At 45.3% G+C, this 18900-nt stretch overlaps 1 protein-coding gene across 2 annotated transcripts in view; it reads right to left on the reverse strand.

Annotated features, from left to right (window-relative positions):
* Positions 1 to 10745: 10745 nt before the first annotated feature.
* Uxs1 (UDP-glucuronate decarboxylase 1) overlaps positions 10746 to 18900 on the reverse strand; it is a 76649-nt gene continuing 68494 nt past the window's right edge. For both annotated transcript variants that reach the window (XM_036167538.1, XM_036167537.1), the window contains exons 13-15: positions 17481 to 17538; positions 15692 to 15795; positions 10746 to 11575 (exon numbers count right to left, since the gene is read on the reverse strand). In XM_036167538.1, the coding sequence (XP_036023431.1) occupies positions 11444 to 11575; positions 15692 to 15795; positions 17481 to 17538 (294 nt within the window). In that variant the 3' untranslated portion in view covers positions 10746 to 11443. The remainder of the gene's footprint in view (positions 11576 to 15691; positions 15796 to 17480; positions 17539 to 18900) is intronic.

Consider the following 18900-nt stretch of genomic DNA (forward strand, 5'->3'; position numbering starts at 1 on the left):
GATCTCTGTGAGTTCCAGGCCAGGCTGATCTATATAGTGAGTTCTAGGACAGTCAAGAGGGCATTAGATCCCCTGGGAAATGGAGTTACAGTTGGCTGTGAGCCTCCTTGTGGGTGCTTGGGATTGAACCCAGGCCCTCTGCAAGAGTAGCTAGTCCTAACTGTTGAGCCAACTCTCCAGCCCAGATTTTACATAGTTAATAGCCCCAATCCATTTATTTATTTATTTATTTGGAAGCCTGAGTTAATTCCTCCAGAAGGGACCTGTATTTCCTTTCACTGGTGGTTCAGGGGTTATAGGGTCCACCATACTGCAGACACTTCAGATTCTGTGAGTAGGAAGACAGGCACCTTGCGCTTCCTCTATGCCCTTCCTTGGTCATGGCAAGTTTGAAAAGAAGCATCCACATTGCCCACTTCTGGGAGATGCAGTGATTTCCCATTGGCTGTTGCATCAAAACACAGACTCTTAGCTTGGTTGTCTGATTTTCTCCACAACAGACAGTCTGGCTGGCTCTGCCCCAAGCCCTGTGCAGCCCTCAAAGAGCTGTGGCTCTGTAGGATTTGTTAGAGTCTGGAAGGCAATAGTTGGTCGATTTTGGTTTTGCAGATTCCTTATTTTTCTTCACCAAAAACATTTTAACAACATCTAAAACTTGTTGCTTGTTGGAGGAAATGTACTATGTAGCTAGGCTTATCTGAAACTGAAGACCCTCCAGCTTTGGCACCTTGAGTGTTAGTATACCTTGTTGCCTATATTTATAGTTGAAAGGACCACTAAGCTTGTGTTGTGGGAATCCCTTCTGTCCAGCCAATGGCTTTAAGGTAGATAGCCCTAGGGCGTGACCTTGCTTGGAGAGCAGAAGGAGAGGTCATGTGCTCTCTTGGGTAGCAAGGACCAGGTCAAGCAGCGTAGAGCAGCTTGAAGTTGGTCTCCACCACCCCTGAGGCAGAAGAACAGGACGACGGCAGCTGGACCAGCAGTGACGTCTTCCTTCTTCTATATTAGTGAGTCTGCACTTCTACTGCACCCCTTAATAAATTATTAAATAGACTTTTGTGGGTTCATACTTCAAGCCTGAGTTAGGAATATGTAGGAATATGTATGTTTGATCCCCATCCCATTAGTGAAATCCCTTCTTTGAAAGACCTCATGGTTTAATGCATCCTTGCAAGCTCCTGTGTTGCAAACTGTATGCAACAGCATTTGGAGGTGGCAGGTGACTCACTCCTGTTCTTATGAGTGTGTTGATGCCATCGGAAGAGTGGCTTTGTCCCTTTCTTTGTTCTCATACTCTCCTGCTCCTCTGTCTTCTGCCACAGGATGCGGAAGCAAGAAGGCCCTTGGGAGAAGCCAGCTCCTTGAGCTTGGACCTCTCAAATTCCCCAGAACTGTAACACGTAAATCTGTTCTTTCTAATGTATCCATCTCTGGACAAGGGACATCTGGTCGAATTCCTGGAATATATTAGAGTGGGTACTTCTAGTTATTCTCAGGATAAAGATGCTGTGCGCTCTTGCTTCTCTCCAGCTCCGCCATTTTCTCCATTTCTTACTTTGTATTACAGCCGTCTCAGCTGTTCAGTCTCTCAACGTGCCATGCTACTGTTAGCTTCTGGAAGGTTCCTCTGTGCCTATTCAGCTTCCAAACTTGTTTAGCACTCTCTGTTGTCAACCTGTCTCCCCTGTTCATCTAGGCCAGCTCTCTCTCTTTCCTTGAGAAAATCATGTGTCATTAATGTTACCGGCGTCATCTGCTCACTGCTAAGTCCTCAGATTCCAGCTCTCTTTAATATGTGCAGAATGGCTTGTGACTACATACAGAGAGGAAGAATCGTTAGTCTCATTGTTACATATGAAATTTTTGGCCAGAGAGATAAAACAGCAGGAAGGTCCTGGGCTATCAAATGAGTTAGAAATAAAACAGCCGCTTTCCCATACAATCTCATTTCCTCCCTCCGATCAGGTCATGTGGGTCATGCCCGTCCATCTATTCCTCTCTTGGCTGAGCTCTAGTCCTCCTCCTAAAGCGTATTAATCCTCAGCTCTCAGCTTCCAGCTCCGGTCACCATTCCTACCTGTGGCCATACTTTTCCCACCATGATGATGATGGACTCATCCTTCTGGAACCATAAGGCCGAGGAAACTCTCTTTTTTTTTTTCTTTTTCTTTTGCCAATGGCATGGGAGGAGAGCAGTATATTGCTGCCCTGTTCCAAAGCTTCTAGCAGGTACTGCAAAGAACAGAAGTGGCAGCTTTAAAGAACACATGGAAACTCTCCTGCTACAAATGACATGCCCGTCCGGTGTGACTTGGAGCCCTGCTGCTGCTGCTGTTTCTGAACTGAGCTTGCCTGTCCTACCATTGTGATCTTCAGCTCCTTTCTTCTTGCTGAGAAACAAACTTTATAAATAGGAGACAGGATATTCTAAACACCATTTGTAGAAGGGGCCCCACTGCCTACTCAAGATGCTCTGGCAGGAGAGTGACCTGAGCCCATGGGTTTGCAGCCAGTCTGGACAACCCAGCCATACCCATATGAACAACAATAAAGAAAAAAAAAAAACAGATCACAATGAAGAATGCCAAGATGCTGAGAGGAATCCTGCTGAACGTGACTGCGCTACACTGGCAACAGGTGAATTTTAGCTCAGGCATTCTGATAGAGAAGCTGGAGAAGAAATTTGATGAACTGTCAAATCATGAACTTCTGGTGGGCCAGCTGACTCGGGCGCAGTTCTGCTCTGGGAAGTAATGAAGAGACACCATCACCATCATTTCTCTCCACTGACATCTTGTGAAGCTTGGTGTCAGTCACCTTGCATCATTTTTGGTTTGGGTCTTTGTACTGGATAGTTTTATGCCAACTTGACATAAGCTAACGACATCTGAGAGGAGGAAACGTCAGTTAAGAAAATGTCTCCATAAGATCGGCCTGTACGCAAGCCTATAGGGCATTTTCTTAATTAGTGATTGATGGGGGAGGGCCCAGTGCATTGTGGGTGGTGCTATCCCTGGGCTGGTGGCCCTGGGTTCTATAAGAAAGCAGCCTGAGCAAGCCATGGGGAGCAAGCCAGTAAGCAGCACCCCTCCATGGCCGCTGCATAAGCTCCTGTCTCCAGATTTCACTGCTTTTGATGATGAACTGTTCATATGGAACCGTGAGCAAAATAAACCCTTTCCTCCCCAATTGCTTTTGGTCATGGTGTTATATCACAGCAATAGAAACCCTCACTAACACAGTCTTCAATGTCTTATGTCATAACCAGGGGGTGAGTTAGTTCTAGTGAGCGTTTTTATTCCTACACTGTCAATGCCTACTAAATTCCCCCCTTTGCTGAAACACTATCTTTCAAACTTGAGTTTCATCACAAGGAAGGCATATCGCACACATCACAGGTAATACAGCTGGAGTATTCAACATGACTGATTCTTCAGCATCCAATAGGATCATGATGAGGCTTTTTTCTTTAGCCTGTTAAGATTGGATATTGCACTGTTAAAGGCTTTCAATACTGAATCAGTCCTACATCCCTAGAATGGACCCCACTTGGAGATATCATATTATTCTTTACTTTTATTTTGCACCTGCATCTGCGTTGATGTGTGTATGCTCACACCATGGCCTCGGTGCAAAGGGCAGGGGTAACTTGCAGGAATCAGTTCTCTCCTCCGATTTTGTGGGTTCCATGGAGCGGACTTGGTGGCAAGCACCTTTTACCTGCTGAGGTATTTCACCGCCCACCCCATAATTCTTTTTGTATATTCCTTTATTCCAGGGGTTCTCAACCTTCCTAATGCTACCACCCTTTAACAGGGTTCCTCATGCTGTGGTGACCCCCCTCAACCACAAAATTATTTTTGTTGTTCCTTCATAACTGTCATTTTGCTGGTATGAATAATGTAACATCTGTGTTTTCAGATGGTCTTAGGTAACTCCCGTGAAAGGGTCCTTTGCCTCCCATGACCCACGTGTTGAGAACCACTGCTACATTCAATTTGCTGTCTTAATCTCCTTTCCCGTTGCTGTGATAAAATGTCCCAACAAAAGAACTTAAAGGAGAGTTAGTTTGGGCTCAGTTCAAGTCTATCATGGCGGAAAATCAATGACAGTGACCGGAAATGAAGCACCTGGTCACATGGCAACCACCATCCAGGAGACAGAAATGGATACCTGTGCCAGGCTTGCTTTCTCTGCTTTAGGAAGTCCAGGATCCCTGCCCTGGGAATGGGTCCACCCATGGTTAAAATGGATTTCCCCACATGAATGAACAAAATCAAGAAAAATCTCTCAATGAGATTCTCAGCAGTTGGTCTAGATCTAGATAATCCCTCATAGATGGAGGCCTGTCTCCCAGGTGATTCTGGAGTCCTTCACGTAGGTAATTAACATTACTTATCTCACCGGTATCCTTTTTGGTTCTGGGACAAGGGAAAAGATGTGTCTCTTGTGGTGTCTTGGGCCAAAAAGCATGGTCAGCTAGTTGCATCTGGGCTTCTCTGATCTATCAGGTTTTCACCCCCACATCTGACTCCCGAGTGATTTTTTTGTTGGTAGATAGAATGATAGAAACTTAATTTAAACATACATATCGAGGCATCAGGGACCCTAAGCCCCACCATGCTGTGGCCACCATGGGCGCTGACTGTGGGGCTGTGGGGCCCTAGATGATAATGAAAGTATCGTCAGTAGGATCATGCATAGCTGCTAAGCTGACAGAAAGCCATCATTTTTGTATCTAGTGGAATTTTTCAGTGAATCATTCTGGGCCTGGAACTTTCTTTTCCATTGGGTTTTAAATCACAAACCTAGTTTTAATGACTATTCAAATTGTGAGTTTCATTTTGAGTGAATTGTATAGTTTATACTTTTCCAAAACTCAGTGCAATTTGTTATGTAAATAGAACAGTTGAGGTGGGGAATTATCATTTTTGTGTTGGAGAAGTGACATCTCTTGGTTTGCTTTCTGTTTTCTGTTGTTTGGGTCAGCCTCCACAGAAGTGTGTGAAACTGGCTGACATTTGAGAAGGCCCTGCTGGTCCTTGTTTTCTGTGTTGAGCTTCCCTCCACTTCCTGTTGGGCTCACACTTTGAGTTTCTGGTGCTGGGAGCTCGAGGAACTGATTTAATGTTGTTTGTTTTTTTCCTCACTGACTTAAGCTTTTAAGTTCTACAGCTTTTCCTTCTAGCACATCTTTGACTATATCCCATAAAGTTTCATGCATTTTCACTTTCAGTGAGCTTAGTATCTTTTAAAATGTTCATTCATTTTTTTAACAATGTATTTTTATTAATTATTTGGGAATTTCACACAATGCACCCTGATCACACTTGTTTACCATTCCTCCCAGGTCCACCTTCCCGTCCTTATGCCCCCACTCTGAAATACACCAAGTACAATTTGTGTTGCCCATATACTCTTTAGAGCATGGTCCAATTCACAGTGATCAGCCTCTTAAAGGTAACCATCCCCCATCCCCCAGCCAGAAGCCATCAACTGTGAACTATACTTCACCATCTTTATTACAGTTTTTAAAGACTCTCTTCAATGCCTTCCTGTCAAGACTGTTTCTTTTTTCTTTTTCTTTTCTTTTTTGGGGGATGGGGGTGAGGGAGAGGTTGTTGCAGAAGCCTTGAATGTCTCATTCTCAATTATGAGTCTGGAGTCATTGAGGCCACTGCAATCAAAGCTCTCTTGTCCACAACAGCCATCAGCAGCTCAGATCATGGACTTTCCACATGGTTTCTTGAGGCTGCACAGACCATGGACATCCACATGGCCTGCAGCTGCACTGTGGAAGATAGACCTCAACGTGGGCCCCTTAGCAGCACAAATGTCCGGACATCAACACTGTCCCCGGCTACAGCATGGATCACAGACATCAGCATGGTCTCCTGTGGCAGCCCTGATCAGGGACATCAGCATTGTCTCTGGTTGGCAACACAGACCACAGATATCCACATGGCCTCCAGCAGTAGCACTACAGACGTTAAATGATAATTCTGGAGATGCCCTCTCTCGCCCATGGGGGAATAAACTATGATATCTTCCTGTTATCATTCTGTTGAGGATTTCTAGCTTGTTCTCATTATGGTCCTATTTGTCACATTCAGGTTCTGAGTTTAGTTTTACAGCCCAGTATATGTCTGCAATATTCTAATGGGAGAAGTGTGCTATAGGTACCAACTAAGGACTGTCAATGGATGGTGTTTTGAGTTCATCTTTACCTCACTCATTTCCTATCTAGGTGTGCTATCATTGAGAGTGATGCTGCTTTTAACTATAGCTGTGGACCTAAGCAGTTTTCTTCTCAGGTCTTTTTTTCTCATTTTGTATAGTTTGAAGCCATGTTACTTGGTGCACACAAATTCAGGAATGCTGTGTCTTCTTGGTGGCCTGACTCTTCTATGCTAATGTGCTCTCTCTGACTGGCAACTGCTTTTAACTCAGAAGTCTACCCAATTTGATGCGAATGCAGTCTATTTTTACAATTTTACTTTGCATAATTCTTCCATTCTTTTTCCCACCTTTATATATTGCCCTATTTAAGTGCATTTTTAAAGTTCCTTACAGCATATAACTAACCCCTAAAAAAACTGTATCCACCTGTTTCTTAGTTTCTGTCATTAGACATTTACATTTTTTTCTGCTTATGTTAAACCTTCAATCTGCTACTTTGCTTTTTGTTATGCTTTTTCCTATCTTCCTGTGGCTGAAAGCTTTTGGTTGCCATTTCAGAATTCTATATGTATCCATGAAACTGTTCACTCCAATAGCACCCTCCCCACAACAGCCATGGGTACATCCAAGGCCCCCAACAGATGCCAGATAATGTTTTGCCTCTCTAAATATGGAAACTTGCCAGAACTTTTGAGTTGTCTTCAGCTCTTTCTTTTTTCTGGGGGCTCTGAAAACATGGCAGGTCTGTTCTGATAGTTCCATGTTGAACCCACCAGTAGTTTTCAATTTGGTTACCTTTTCAATTAAAATATTTCCATTTTTTAAAGATGTTTTAATTTTTCCTTAAGTATGCTTGTTATCAGTTATTTTTTGCTACTATGATAAAAAAAAAACAAAACAAAAAACATGGCCAAGGCAAGTTATAAGATGGCTTATTTTGACTTATGGTTCCAGAGGGGTGAGTCCATTGTGGTTGGGAGGCATGGCAGTTAGGTAGGCAGGGTGCAGGACGGGGAACCTGAGAGATCCCATCTTCAAATGCAAGCATGATGCAGAGGGAGCCAGCAAGAAGCAGGGCAAAGCAAAACTCCCTCATAGTGACATCTACCTCACCCCCCAACCCCATCCAAACAGTACCACCAACTGGGGACCAAGTGTTCAAATGCCCAAGGCTATAGGGAACATGGCTCATTCAAACCACCACAGCTTATAACTCTGGTGGCTTTTAAACAGTAGTTAGTTCTGGCAATGGAGCCCCCTCAGTGCAACATCTTCTCTCCTGTCATTTAGTTTGGGATCTTCTTATGGCTTGGCAGTGACTTCTCATTGAAACCGATGTTGTAAGACCCTTGCCCTACCCTTGTCTGGGTTTACACAAGGCGGTCTTGCTGTGTTTTCACAGGGCCTTTGTGTGTGCCGATGTATGGTGTTTAACCTTCCCTTCGCAAGGATACCAGTCAGACTGGATTAGGGCCCACCCTGCAGACTTCATCACAACTTATATGGAATCTATTTCTAAATTCTGGGGCAATGCAATACTGCCCCTAACACGAGTATGTCTTTCACGGCATCCTGAGGTCCCTGGGCAGGCTGCCTTTTCTATTCACATAGTCTGATACTTGTTTCATAGTCAATATCCAACATGGCTTACTGTACTTAATTGGAAGCATATGTGGAGTATACCTACCTTGATCTCTAATGTTTCTTCCTGGCATTTTAAACATTTTAAATGGTGGAGAGTCGGGTATTTGGATTTTTATCCTGGGTCTTTATATCACACTAGCTTAACTTCAAACAAATGTACATAATTCAAAAAACACAGAATCTAGCAAGTACCCAAACAAGACTTTTAAAAACACTGATGTTGGTGTGAGTCTTTTGTTACTCTACCAAAACAAAAACCTGAAGCAGGTGTAAATTTTCTTTATTGATGTTTTATGCTGTTAAAATACTAACAGGCTTGGGTACCTTTTAAAGAAAAGAGGTTTATTTGGACCCATTCCAGCAGGCCTAAGTGGCTACAGCTTCTCAGTGCAGTGGTCCATGGCTTCAAATGGTGACAGGAAACACACACGCCTTCTGCTGTCACCTCTTAGTCACTGGAACTCAGGCACAGCGCTGGGTTCTGATGACTGACCAAACCCTAATGAACCCTGGATGACACCACCGTGGGGCAGCACTCCTACCCTCTCAGCACCTCACGAAAGGGAGCTTAAGTTTGTCATATGATCCAGTAAGCTACATTCCAGCCCCACCCACAGCACAGCTCAAGTTTCCTGCTACAAATCTGTACCTTCCTTCTTGCAACACAGCTGTGAACGAAAACGCAAACAGGACACAATCAAGAAAACATGTGGGCTAACCTTGGTGATGAGAACAGCAAAGCCGTGTTGCCCCCGGATACTGTGGTATCCAATTCTCAGAATAACAGAATTCTCTAACACCCCCTCATCAAAGGTCCCGATTAACCACTAAGAAAGGGTAGGTCAACTAAACCAACTCTTTCGATAGACACATGGAAAAGTTAACACACAAGTTTTGTTTCAGAAGACTCATCGGAGAACCTCCAAGTCCCCCACAATCTTACTAGACAAAACAGACAGCAACCACAGGAGTAATAAATAGTCCACTCACCCCAGCTTCTGTCGAGGTCACATGACCGAGGACCACCATCCAGGACCAGGGTCAAAATCAAAGACACTACTATGAGGTTCCCCCTCCACAGCTGCACCCAGTTCAGACTATGTCGACCTTGCTCCCAGCCCACACGACTGTCACTAAATTCACAAGAGAACTGTAGCAGTCTCTCTCCTATAAGCCACAGCAGGGACACCTCAACAGGGGAACACTTCCAAAACGCAGGTCCAGGTTGCCCTAACAAACTGCCGTAGATTCGGTAGTTAACAAACAGGAGGAAATCATTGCTCAGAGTTCCGAGGGCACCAAAGTCCAAGATGGAGATGCTGAGGAATGTTGGTGTCCGGGGAGGGCCCCTTTCTAGTTCTCAGAGTTAACAGTGAAAGGCAAGTAAACCACTGGTACTCCTACAGGAAAGGCCCGCCTCTGACCTCATCATTCTACACCGACATCTCTTAACACTACTGCACTGAAGAGTAGGTACCTACACCTGTAGATCCAGAGGGGCCGAAACGTGTGGACCACAGCAGACATCACCTACCCATCCCTCAACTTCATGTCCCTCTCGGCTCAAGATACGATCAGGCTTAATTCAAAGCTCATGTTTTCCTGGATGCATTACCCCCTTCCTTAGAGGAAACATGTTTCTCTTCCACTACTTGGAAAATAGTCTATGGATACCCAGAAGAGTGAGTCTTATGAAGGAATTTCAGATACTAGCTTATTAGTAATAAGCTAAGAGGATTCTGGGTCCTCAGGCCACTGGACACTCCCAGATTATACTGGCTAATTTAGCAACACAAATAGGTCTGAGCTATTTCTGTGCACATTCTTCTTGGGTTCAAATGCACCATCATTAATTTCCAAGCAAGCTTCCACTTGCCCACCCCACCTCTCTAAATGATGGATCACTTAGTTCAGTCCAAAATAATGGGAACTAAAAATAGCAGGCCGGGGGTGTAGTCAGTGACCGATTAACCGCATGCGAGGGTGTGTGTGTGTGTGTGTGTGTGTGTGTGTGTGTGTGTGTGTGTGTGTAAGTTATTTTTTTATCTTACATCATGTTCAATCTTAGCCCCAGTTCCAGAATCTTCTGGTAAATTTATCATGACAGAGTCACAGCATCTTTGGCTGGATTCCAGGGCCTTTCATTCAAAAAACATATTCTATTTTTTAAAAAAGCCCAACATGGTTTTGAAGGACAAAGCTCAGGTGTGACAGGTGTTTTGTAGATACTTCTACAACCGCTTGGGCAGCTGTTGGGGTTTCTGCTGCTACCGTGCAGGGCCAATGCGGCACGGAGATAGGCCGCTTCTGCACACTGTGTTGTTCTTCCATTTATTTTAAAGGGCAAAAATTAAACCCTAGCACAGACTTTGGGAGAGTTCCTAATGAAAATAATAACTCCTAAAGCTTTCATTTCACTCGTCAAAACTTGCTTGAATTCTATACCAGAAAAATGAAAGGTTTTGTTTCATCGGGTTTGTGGATGCTACAGGATGCAAAACCTATCCTAAGCCAGGCTGAGCTCTGAGAACTTCACACCATGGTTAAGAACCTGAGTGCCCCTAAACTCCAAATGGTGATGAAAGGGTACTTGGATTTCAGACTTCAGAACAATTCAGGTTTGGGATTTATGGTGCTAAAACTATACTCTATGAAAATATTCCCAAGTTAAATAAAATAAGTTCTGAAATTTGGAACACTTGATCTCAAGCATTTCAGATAAAGACACACACAGTGTGTATCATACACACGATTCACCCGAGTAGCACACAGATGATTCTAACGGGCACACATGAAGTTAAGTATGGTGTAAACCAGATGTTGTCAGAATTTCCTCCAACTAAGATCTCCAGTATTATTCTCAGCAACCCAACATCTGATGCAAAGTCGAAAGCCGACCTTTGTAGCTCAAAGTCCATGACCAGCGAGTTTCAATATTTTATTAAAATAGCATATTTAACCATGGTTAACCAAGAATACGTTAACGTTGTTCCCCGACCTCCCCACCCCAATATGCAGCACAACACAGTAGTGATTTCAAATATCCTTGATCAAGAACCAACAGAGATGTTTCAAAGTCAAGTTTGCAACTAAAAACCAGACTTCAGAAAATTCTGAATTAAAAAAGAAACAAATTTTCCAACAGTTTTCATTGATCCCCAAATAAACGCTGGTGCGCTGCCCACCTGACAATAACACCAGGATTTTTACTCCTTATGCATAGCGTAACGTCTCATTTATAAGTACCCACTTTTATAAATAAAATTGGCATTTTCCACCCCACTTAATGTTTCTTTTCAGCTTCACAAAGAAACCAGTAAATAAAACTGTCAACGACAGTTACAGCATACACTCTAACAGCAAGATAAAAAAACCTGAAAATAGCAGAGATGCATCTAGGCTGTTGTACATAAAAAGACAGATTTCAAAAGTGCAAGGCAAAGTCTGCAGGTTTCAACGGAGCTTTTAGGCACATCCATGTCTTTAAAGCAAGCCTCAGAATGAAATTCCAGTTTCTTCCAATTCTTCATGACACCTGTTTAAGTCTTTAAAAACAAAAAAATCCCACGAAAGTCCATTTCATTAAGTGTAAAACGGAGTCTCATGTCCTAAGGCTAACTCAGCTGTGGCGCGTCCGGCCCTTCTTCACTCTGGCGGGCTTAGGTTTGGGGATGTACTGGTTATTGGCTTGGTACTCGAGCTCCTTCCGGAAGTAGTGGATGGCTTTGTTCAACCCTTCCTCCAATGGGACCTGTTAGAGAGAGTGAGAAAAAGGAACAAGGTCCCATCAAGAGAAAGGCAAAAAGCAAAGTGCCCTGGAGATGGGAGTTTGCAGTCAGCTGCCCACTTCATGAGGACGCTCTGGCCAGGAGTCTATCAAGGCCACTTTGGAGATGCCTGAAGTTCTTTGGAGCTACTTTTGGAACACACTCTGCAAGTTAGCAAGTGACACCGACTATCAGTGACCTCAAGTTCCCAAGGCTCCCGAGTCCCCTCTTGCAGGCATGCCTACTAAAGCCAGCTGCAGAGACCATTTCTGAAAGGTATGTGGGCCCACTCTTTTGAGGAAATGCTCCACGAACTAGAAGGAAGATGCTCTGAGGAGACTGTCTCCACCTGCCTCACTGGGCCTCCCCCACAACACACTTGCCCTCACACTGACAGCATAGGTAGGGAAGGATCCACGGATCCACGGACTGTGACGACATTTAAAGCAATCTTAACCTGGAGCTGGAAACAGGAACCGGAAGTCAACTAGCTGCTGAGTCACACAGGCTAAAGAGAAAGCTGTGGAGGGAGGCATTGCCAAGAACTACAGTCAATCTGCTGGTGCTTGTCTGTCCTGATGATGGTGATAGTGTTGTAGGTGTCAGACTACAACAAAATACACCCTATTATATGTTTTAAATATGGGTATTTCACTATATATGCATTACATGAGATCCTGAAAGCAGAGGAAACATAATTAGACAAATTGAATAAACTAGAAAGCTTCTCTCGGTAAAATAAAAAGCAGGCAGAGAGAACCTATAGAATGGAAGAAAATACTTGTCAACTATGTATCTGATAAGAAGTTAATAGTAAAAACATATAAGGACCACAAGTTTAAAAAACAGATTTAAGTAGGCATTTTTTCCCAAGGGAAGGAACAGAAACAGACAATAGATTTATGAAAATGCTTAGGATCACCAAATATTAGGGGAATATACATAAAAATATCTCTTCACCAAGTTAAGATGCTTTCTCTACCTCAGTAAGTGGCCTGCACTCACATCATACACAACAATTATGTTTGAGATGTCTAGGTGTCTATGGACGAGACTCATGTAATTCCTATCAATTAAGACTCCTACTACCAAGAATCCAATGGCAACTGTTCTGTATCTCCGTGTCTAATAAGATACAAGTTCTAAGCACATATCCTGGCTGCACATACACCTCTAAAACCAAGAGTGTGTATTTAGTAAATACACATTGACTATTTTCCCAAAACACTGTGTTTGAAACACATGCTTTGGTAACAAAAGAACAAATGACAAATTCTTGCCCAAAGCCAGAGAACCTGGAGCTGCAGAGACGGCTGAGCTGTTGAGACCACTTGGTGCTCTTGCAGAGGACTTGAGTTCAGCTCCTAGCACCTACACTGTAGCTCACAACCAACTGTAAGTCCAGTAGCAAAGGCGCTGATGCCCTCTGTGGGCCCTGCATGCACGTGGCACACACGTATACAAGCAGGCAAAACACTTACTGCTTTTGCAATTAGCTCTGTTCGGATGGGATTCCTAGATTTTAAATCTGAGCATATGCCGGGCGGTGGTGGTGCACACCTTTAATCCCAGCACTTGGGAGGCAGAGGCAGGCGGATCTCTGTGAGTTCAATGCCAGCCAGGTCTCCAAAGCGAGTTCTAGGAAAGGCGCAAAGCTACACAGAGAAACCCTGTCTCGAAAAACCAAAAAAACAACAACAACAACAAAAAAAAACCCAAAAACAAAAACAAAACAAAACAAACAAACAAAAAACTGAGCATATTCATTTTTATTTACTCATTTTCTGTCCTTTAGCGGATTTCTCAGACTCAAGATTCCGTACAGCAGCATAGGAGTTGGACTGAAATCCTAACATTCCTTCAGAATTCATCACTTTGGACTCTACCTCCTCACACTGACCATGCCATGCTTTTTCAACAGGTAAGCTGAGCTGGGGCAGCACTCTGCCTCCTGGCGGGTCCTCTACTGCCTCACAGTGAGGCAGCCCCACCTGCCCTATGTTTATCTTCCACCTGATACAGTTTTTGCTTCTGCAATAGCTGTTGGGATGGCTGCCATGCTATAAGGTCACATGCTCTGCCCAGGGAAAGTCACTTCCAGAGGAGCATGGCAAAGAGCAGACGGCCAAACACAGTGGATGCAAAGAGGCATCTCCCTCCTGCAGCCTGGTTGGCCAGGGGAATTTCCTGTAAGAAGGTGAGCCTGTAAAGCACAGACACTTAAGGGGCGACTGTGGTGATATTGTGTCCCCCAATATAGTATGCACCCTAATAAACTTATCTGGGATCAGCAGACAGAACAGCCACTAGATATAGAGGCCAGAAAATGGTGGTGCACACACCTTTAATCCTACCACTTGGGAGGCAGAGATCCATTTGGATCTCTGTGAGTTCAAGGCCACACTGGAAACCACCAGGCAGGTGACACACACCTTTAATCTTAGGAAATGATGGCAGGAAGCAGAAAGGTATATATAAGATATGAAGATCAGGAACTAGGCCTTGTTAAGCTTTTAGCAGCAGTTCAGCTGAGATCCATTTGTATGAGGACACAGTGGCTTCCAGTTTGAGGAAACAGGATCAGCTGAGGAATCAGGTGAGGTGAGGAATCTGTGGCTTGTTCTATTTCTCTGCTCTTTCAGTGTTCACCCCAATACCTTGCTCCAGCTTTGCTTTTATTAATGAGATCTTTAAGATTCGTGCTACAGGCTACATACAGCCCTGGGATACTGGAGTTCATGGACAGGGGAGGAGCTCCTCACCAAAAGGAACTAGGGGTTCAGAGTGTAAATACAGCCTAGCAGTGAGGGAGAGGAAGCTGGATAGGTTTGGTGGTTCTCAACCTTCTTAAATGCTGCAATCCTTTAATAAAGTTCTTCATGTTATAATTGTAATTTTGCTACTGTTATGCATTGTGATGCAATTATCTAAGATGCAACTCAAAAGGGGTCATGACCCACAGGTTGAGAACCATTGGTCTAGTAGGTCAGCCTGTGGAGAGCCTGACAGTCTAGGAGCCCCAGGAAGGAAGCCTCCGAGTCTTTCCATCTTCACACTCTCTAGCTGGGGTTAGATCAGCACAGGGATCCCTAGATCACCTCTGCTTACATGAAACTTTGCCCACCAGGGCCCTGCAGGGATGCTGCTGTCATCCTCTGATGCTCTGAACTTGAAATGTCACTCAGCTCATGGCACTATTTCAAGGCCTTGGGAGGTGTGACCTTGCCAAGCACAGTAAGTGCTATGGCAGGCCTTTGGAGGGTATACCTATCCCTGTTCTTTACTTCCTGTCCCTGCATTGCAAGAAACCACTGCAATGGACACTGCAGCTCTGGCTGCCACACCTTCCCTGCTATGAACTGAAACACCCCCCCACACACACACACACACACTGGGAACCAAAATAAACCTTCCCTCCCTTCTAAGTTGCTTTCGTAAGGTTTTTTGTTACAGCAATGAGAAAAAATAACTAACACTCCTCCACTTAACGCTGCCTTTAGAGACCGATGTAGGTCAGAGTTAACAGTAACTTCCAACCTGACAGACTAGAACTACCTGGTAAAGCGTCTCAATGCAGTCACTGTCTTTACCAGGCTGACCTATGGACATGTCGGTGAGATACTTGGTTGTCTTGACTGCTATAGGACAGTCCAGCCCACTAAGGATGATGCCATTTCCTAGGTAGGTTATTATGGCATGTATAGGAAAGCTAGCTAAGCATGATCCAGTGAGCGGCACTCTTCCATGGTACCTCAATCCAGGTCCTTGCCCTGACTTCCCTCACTGATAGACTATGACCTGGAAGTGTAAGCCAAATAAGCTCCTTTTCCTCCTCAAGGTGTTTTTGGCCAATGTTTTTACCAGAGCAACAGAATGAAATGAGGACATGTTTATTTACTCTCTTGAAAACAGCTCATAGGAGGCCTGAGTCATTTTCACTAACAGAGGATGAGATACCACTGACTGGAGAAAACCTTGGACCCGCCTGGACACTCAGGCCCACCCCACTTCCCTCCCAACAAGGGCCAAACGCTTGGGAGGAGAAGGACATGGGCGGTGGATGTCTTTCTCCTGAGGCCGGGGACCTCCCTCATACTCACCACAGGCTCCCACCCCAGCATCAGCTTTGCTTTTTTGATGTCTGGTTTTCTTTTCTGTGGGTCATCCTGGGCTTCAGAGAGAAACTGAATTTCACTTCCACTACCTGAGTTTTTGAAAAAGGAAAAAAAAAAAAAAAGGTAAGGCCATGTGACTCCCTTATCACTAGGGGGCACTGTTTTCCTATCTATGGCAGGATACAACTCATCCCTATACTAGAACAAGAGCAAGGACTGGACACAAGCAGCTCTGACAAAGTCATAGCACAGTCCTCACAAACCTAGGCATGCGCCTGCATGGCCATTACTAAGCAGTTATGTGCAGGATGGTTCTGGTCCCACAAGATCCTCCCAGGAGAACAAAGGGGCTTGTGCCAAGGACAAACCTACATGTCAGGCAACAAATGCAGATGTGCCGATGGGGCACAATCCCACAAACACAAATATATAAATGTGGGTGGGACCACCTTGAAGGTGGATGCTCCCGGTGGGCCAGCGTGGGTATCTGGAACCTAGGAATGCCCTCCCCTGGAGATCAGGTAGTCTACACCCTTCTTAACCAACAGCATGCAATGGTAACTTAGAGCCCATGGTGACCTTATACTCTAGCCAGAGCAAGCCCAGAACCAACATGTAAGATGTCAGCTCTGCTGCTGGATGAGGCATGTGGAGGACAGAAAAGCCTGGCCAAGCACCCTGAGGTGGGGTGCTAGACTCTAGTGACCACAAAAGAAAGCTACTACAGCGACCACCATGCAGACCTGGGTAAGTGTGGCACACAGTCACACAGTAGCAGGTGGGGATCCTAAGTCCTCCTCAGTTTGCAGGTCTGGGTTTCCTAAACTGTGAAGTGCACGTGGATCACTGGTGCACCCTTATCTGGAAGCCAGAGCTCACATCTACAGTGCCATGTATATAGCAAAGCCTCTGGCCCATGGTTTCCATGTGCACAGCAAAGGCTTCAAAGGCAGGGTGACCGGAGGCACATGGTGACTGCAGCAGACCCTGCCTCACCAGTGGGAATGCACGGCTGGGAAGTGAGTCTGAAGGGGACTGCCGGAACCACACAGCACTGGGCTTAGGTGGCAGAAAGACTTCTGTCTCCACTGTCGCACAGAACAGGATACCAGCTGTCCACAGCTGCTCACCGCAACCCTGATCCAGAAATGTCAACAAGGAGGAGCCCATTCAGCCAAGGGGGCAGCAGGGTCAAATCAGAGCAGCCTGCAGCACATATATATCGTGGTCTAGGCCAGATTGGCATGTCCTGAACTCAAGTTTCTGGACTGGAGACCAGATTCCTAGAGCACCAGCAAGGCTGGGAATGAAGCCGGGGCTACCTCCTTGGCACTTGTAACCCAAGGGCTGGGCCAGACCCAGGAACATCTGCTGCTTGATGGGAATACTACTCCAATGCCACACAGCCAAATCCAACCTGGACAGAACTAATGCCACTCTTTCCTTGCTCCTGAAATTTGGTCTCAATGAGAATCGTGCCTGGAATCAGTAATGGTCACCCATGCAGGATGCGCTAACCTAAACGTGTCACACCTGAAGGGCAAATCTCTGCCCCACACTCCACCCAGACCTGCAACTAGACCTGGGAGCCAAACTCATCTCACTCCATCCACTCTCTGATCCCCAACTCAGAGGAGCTAGAAATGCTCCTCATCAACAATGCTACTCTGATTTAGTCAGTCGGCTTGTACTAATTCCCTGCTCTCTGGGCAAGTACTACTAACAGGCAGGGTAAATGCAGATGACTTCATTCAGAGTGATCTAGTATACTTACCAACAAGGTTTTTAATTAGCTGAGCGAATTCCAGGATTGTGTGTTCTTCTGGGTTCCCCTAAGGAACAAATGGATTCTCCTATAAGCATCGTGGCAATGGCAGAACTCCCCTACTTGGGCCACACGTGACTTCAGCGACAGTTGCTGCATGAATCATCATCAGCCCCCAGACTAGCCTGCCTCCAAGTAACTTCACCCCAGCCTCTTGTGCCACTGGAGCATTCTGGGATGGTTTTCAACCTGGCCAGGTACGAACCTATACTACCTTAGACCTTTATCTGTTCCAAAGAACAGCCTTCGGGTAGCACAAGGTCATTTAAAATGGGGTCAGCCACACTGGGTGAACTTCCAGGACAAGTAACTTTTTAATCTACTACCTTTTCTGTCCCTTCAGTGTTACCCGGCATGTTTGGTCTCATATTACCAAAATACGTTGCTCTCCCAGGACATTATTCCTCTATGAGAACTGTGCCAACCTTTCACAGTGCAGGACCCAAGATCCTATAGAGGAAAGCTGTGGTAGCAGTGGACACCGTCACAGACCAGAGTTCTGGGGAAGCCACAGGGCCAGCCTCCATGGGCTTGATGACGTCAGCTTACTGGGGTGGAGTTGCTGAGCAAACCCTTTCCTTCCGTCCCATTTTCTAACAGCTGCCGCCTTCATTTCTGCAGTGCTGGGGATGGCACTCAGGCCCCTGCTCATGCTAGGACGTCCCTCACCACTGCTCTGACCTCCTACTCTGACTCCACGAGTACCACAGCACAGACCACGGAAAAGCCTGGCAGCTGTCAATGCTAAATTCCTCCAGCTCCCAATTTCCGAGACTATCCTGGACCCAGAGAACAAAGTGTCCAGAAGGCCTGGGCTTAATTGTAGGCACAAAGAAAGACCCCGAGTGGCAGAGCAGAGTGATGGAGGGAAGATGGGAGAAGGGGGCTATGGGAGGCTCTTTGCAGACACTTTTCTGATTTGTGGGAAGACATGTTTCTAAATAGATACAGTTCCTAAATGCTCTTATGCAAAAGCTTCCGAAAGAGAGTAAAGAAATAAAAGAACTTGTGGGCATAAACAACAGAGAAGGGCCTTTTATCATAAGCCTTTATCCATTCAGAGTTTCCATTTTTTCCTCCTGAGACAGTTTCTCTGTGTAGCTTTGCTCCTTTTCTGGAACTCACTCTGTAGACCAGGCTGGCCTCGAACTCACAAAGATCTGCCTGGCTCTGCCTCCCGTGTGCTGGGATTACCGCCCCGTCTTCACCCACCCTCGAAGTGTGACCTTTACACAAAGCCCTACAGGCAGAGGGAGTTCACTATGTTGCTCATGCATGCCTTGCCAAGGGTCGTGGTTCAGAGTCTCACTCTGCTTTGTTTTAGTTGAGTACTGAGCAGACCCTAGAGAAGCCAGTCACGAGCAAGCAG

Source organism: Onychomys torridus, chromosome 18 (assembly GCF_903995425.1).
Source record: "Onychomys torridus chromosome 18, mOncTor1.1, whole genome shotgun sequence".
Lineage (NCBI taxonomy): Eukaryota > Metazoa > Chordata > Mammalia > Rodentia > Cricetidae > Onychomys > Onychomys torridus.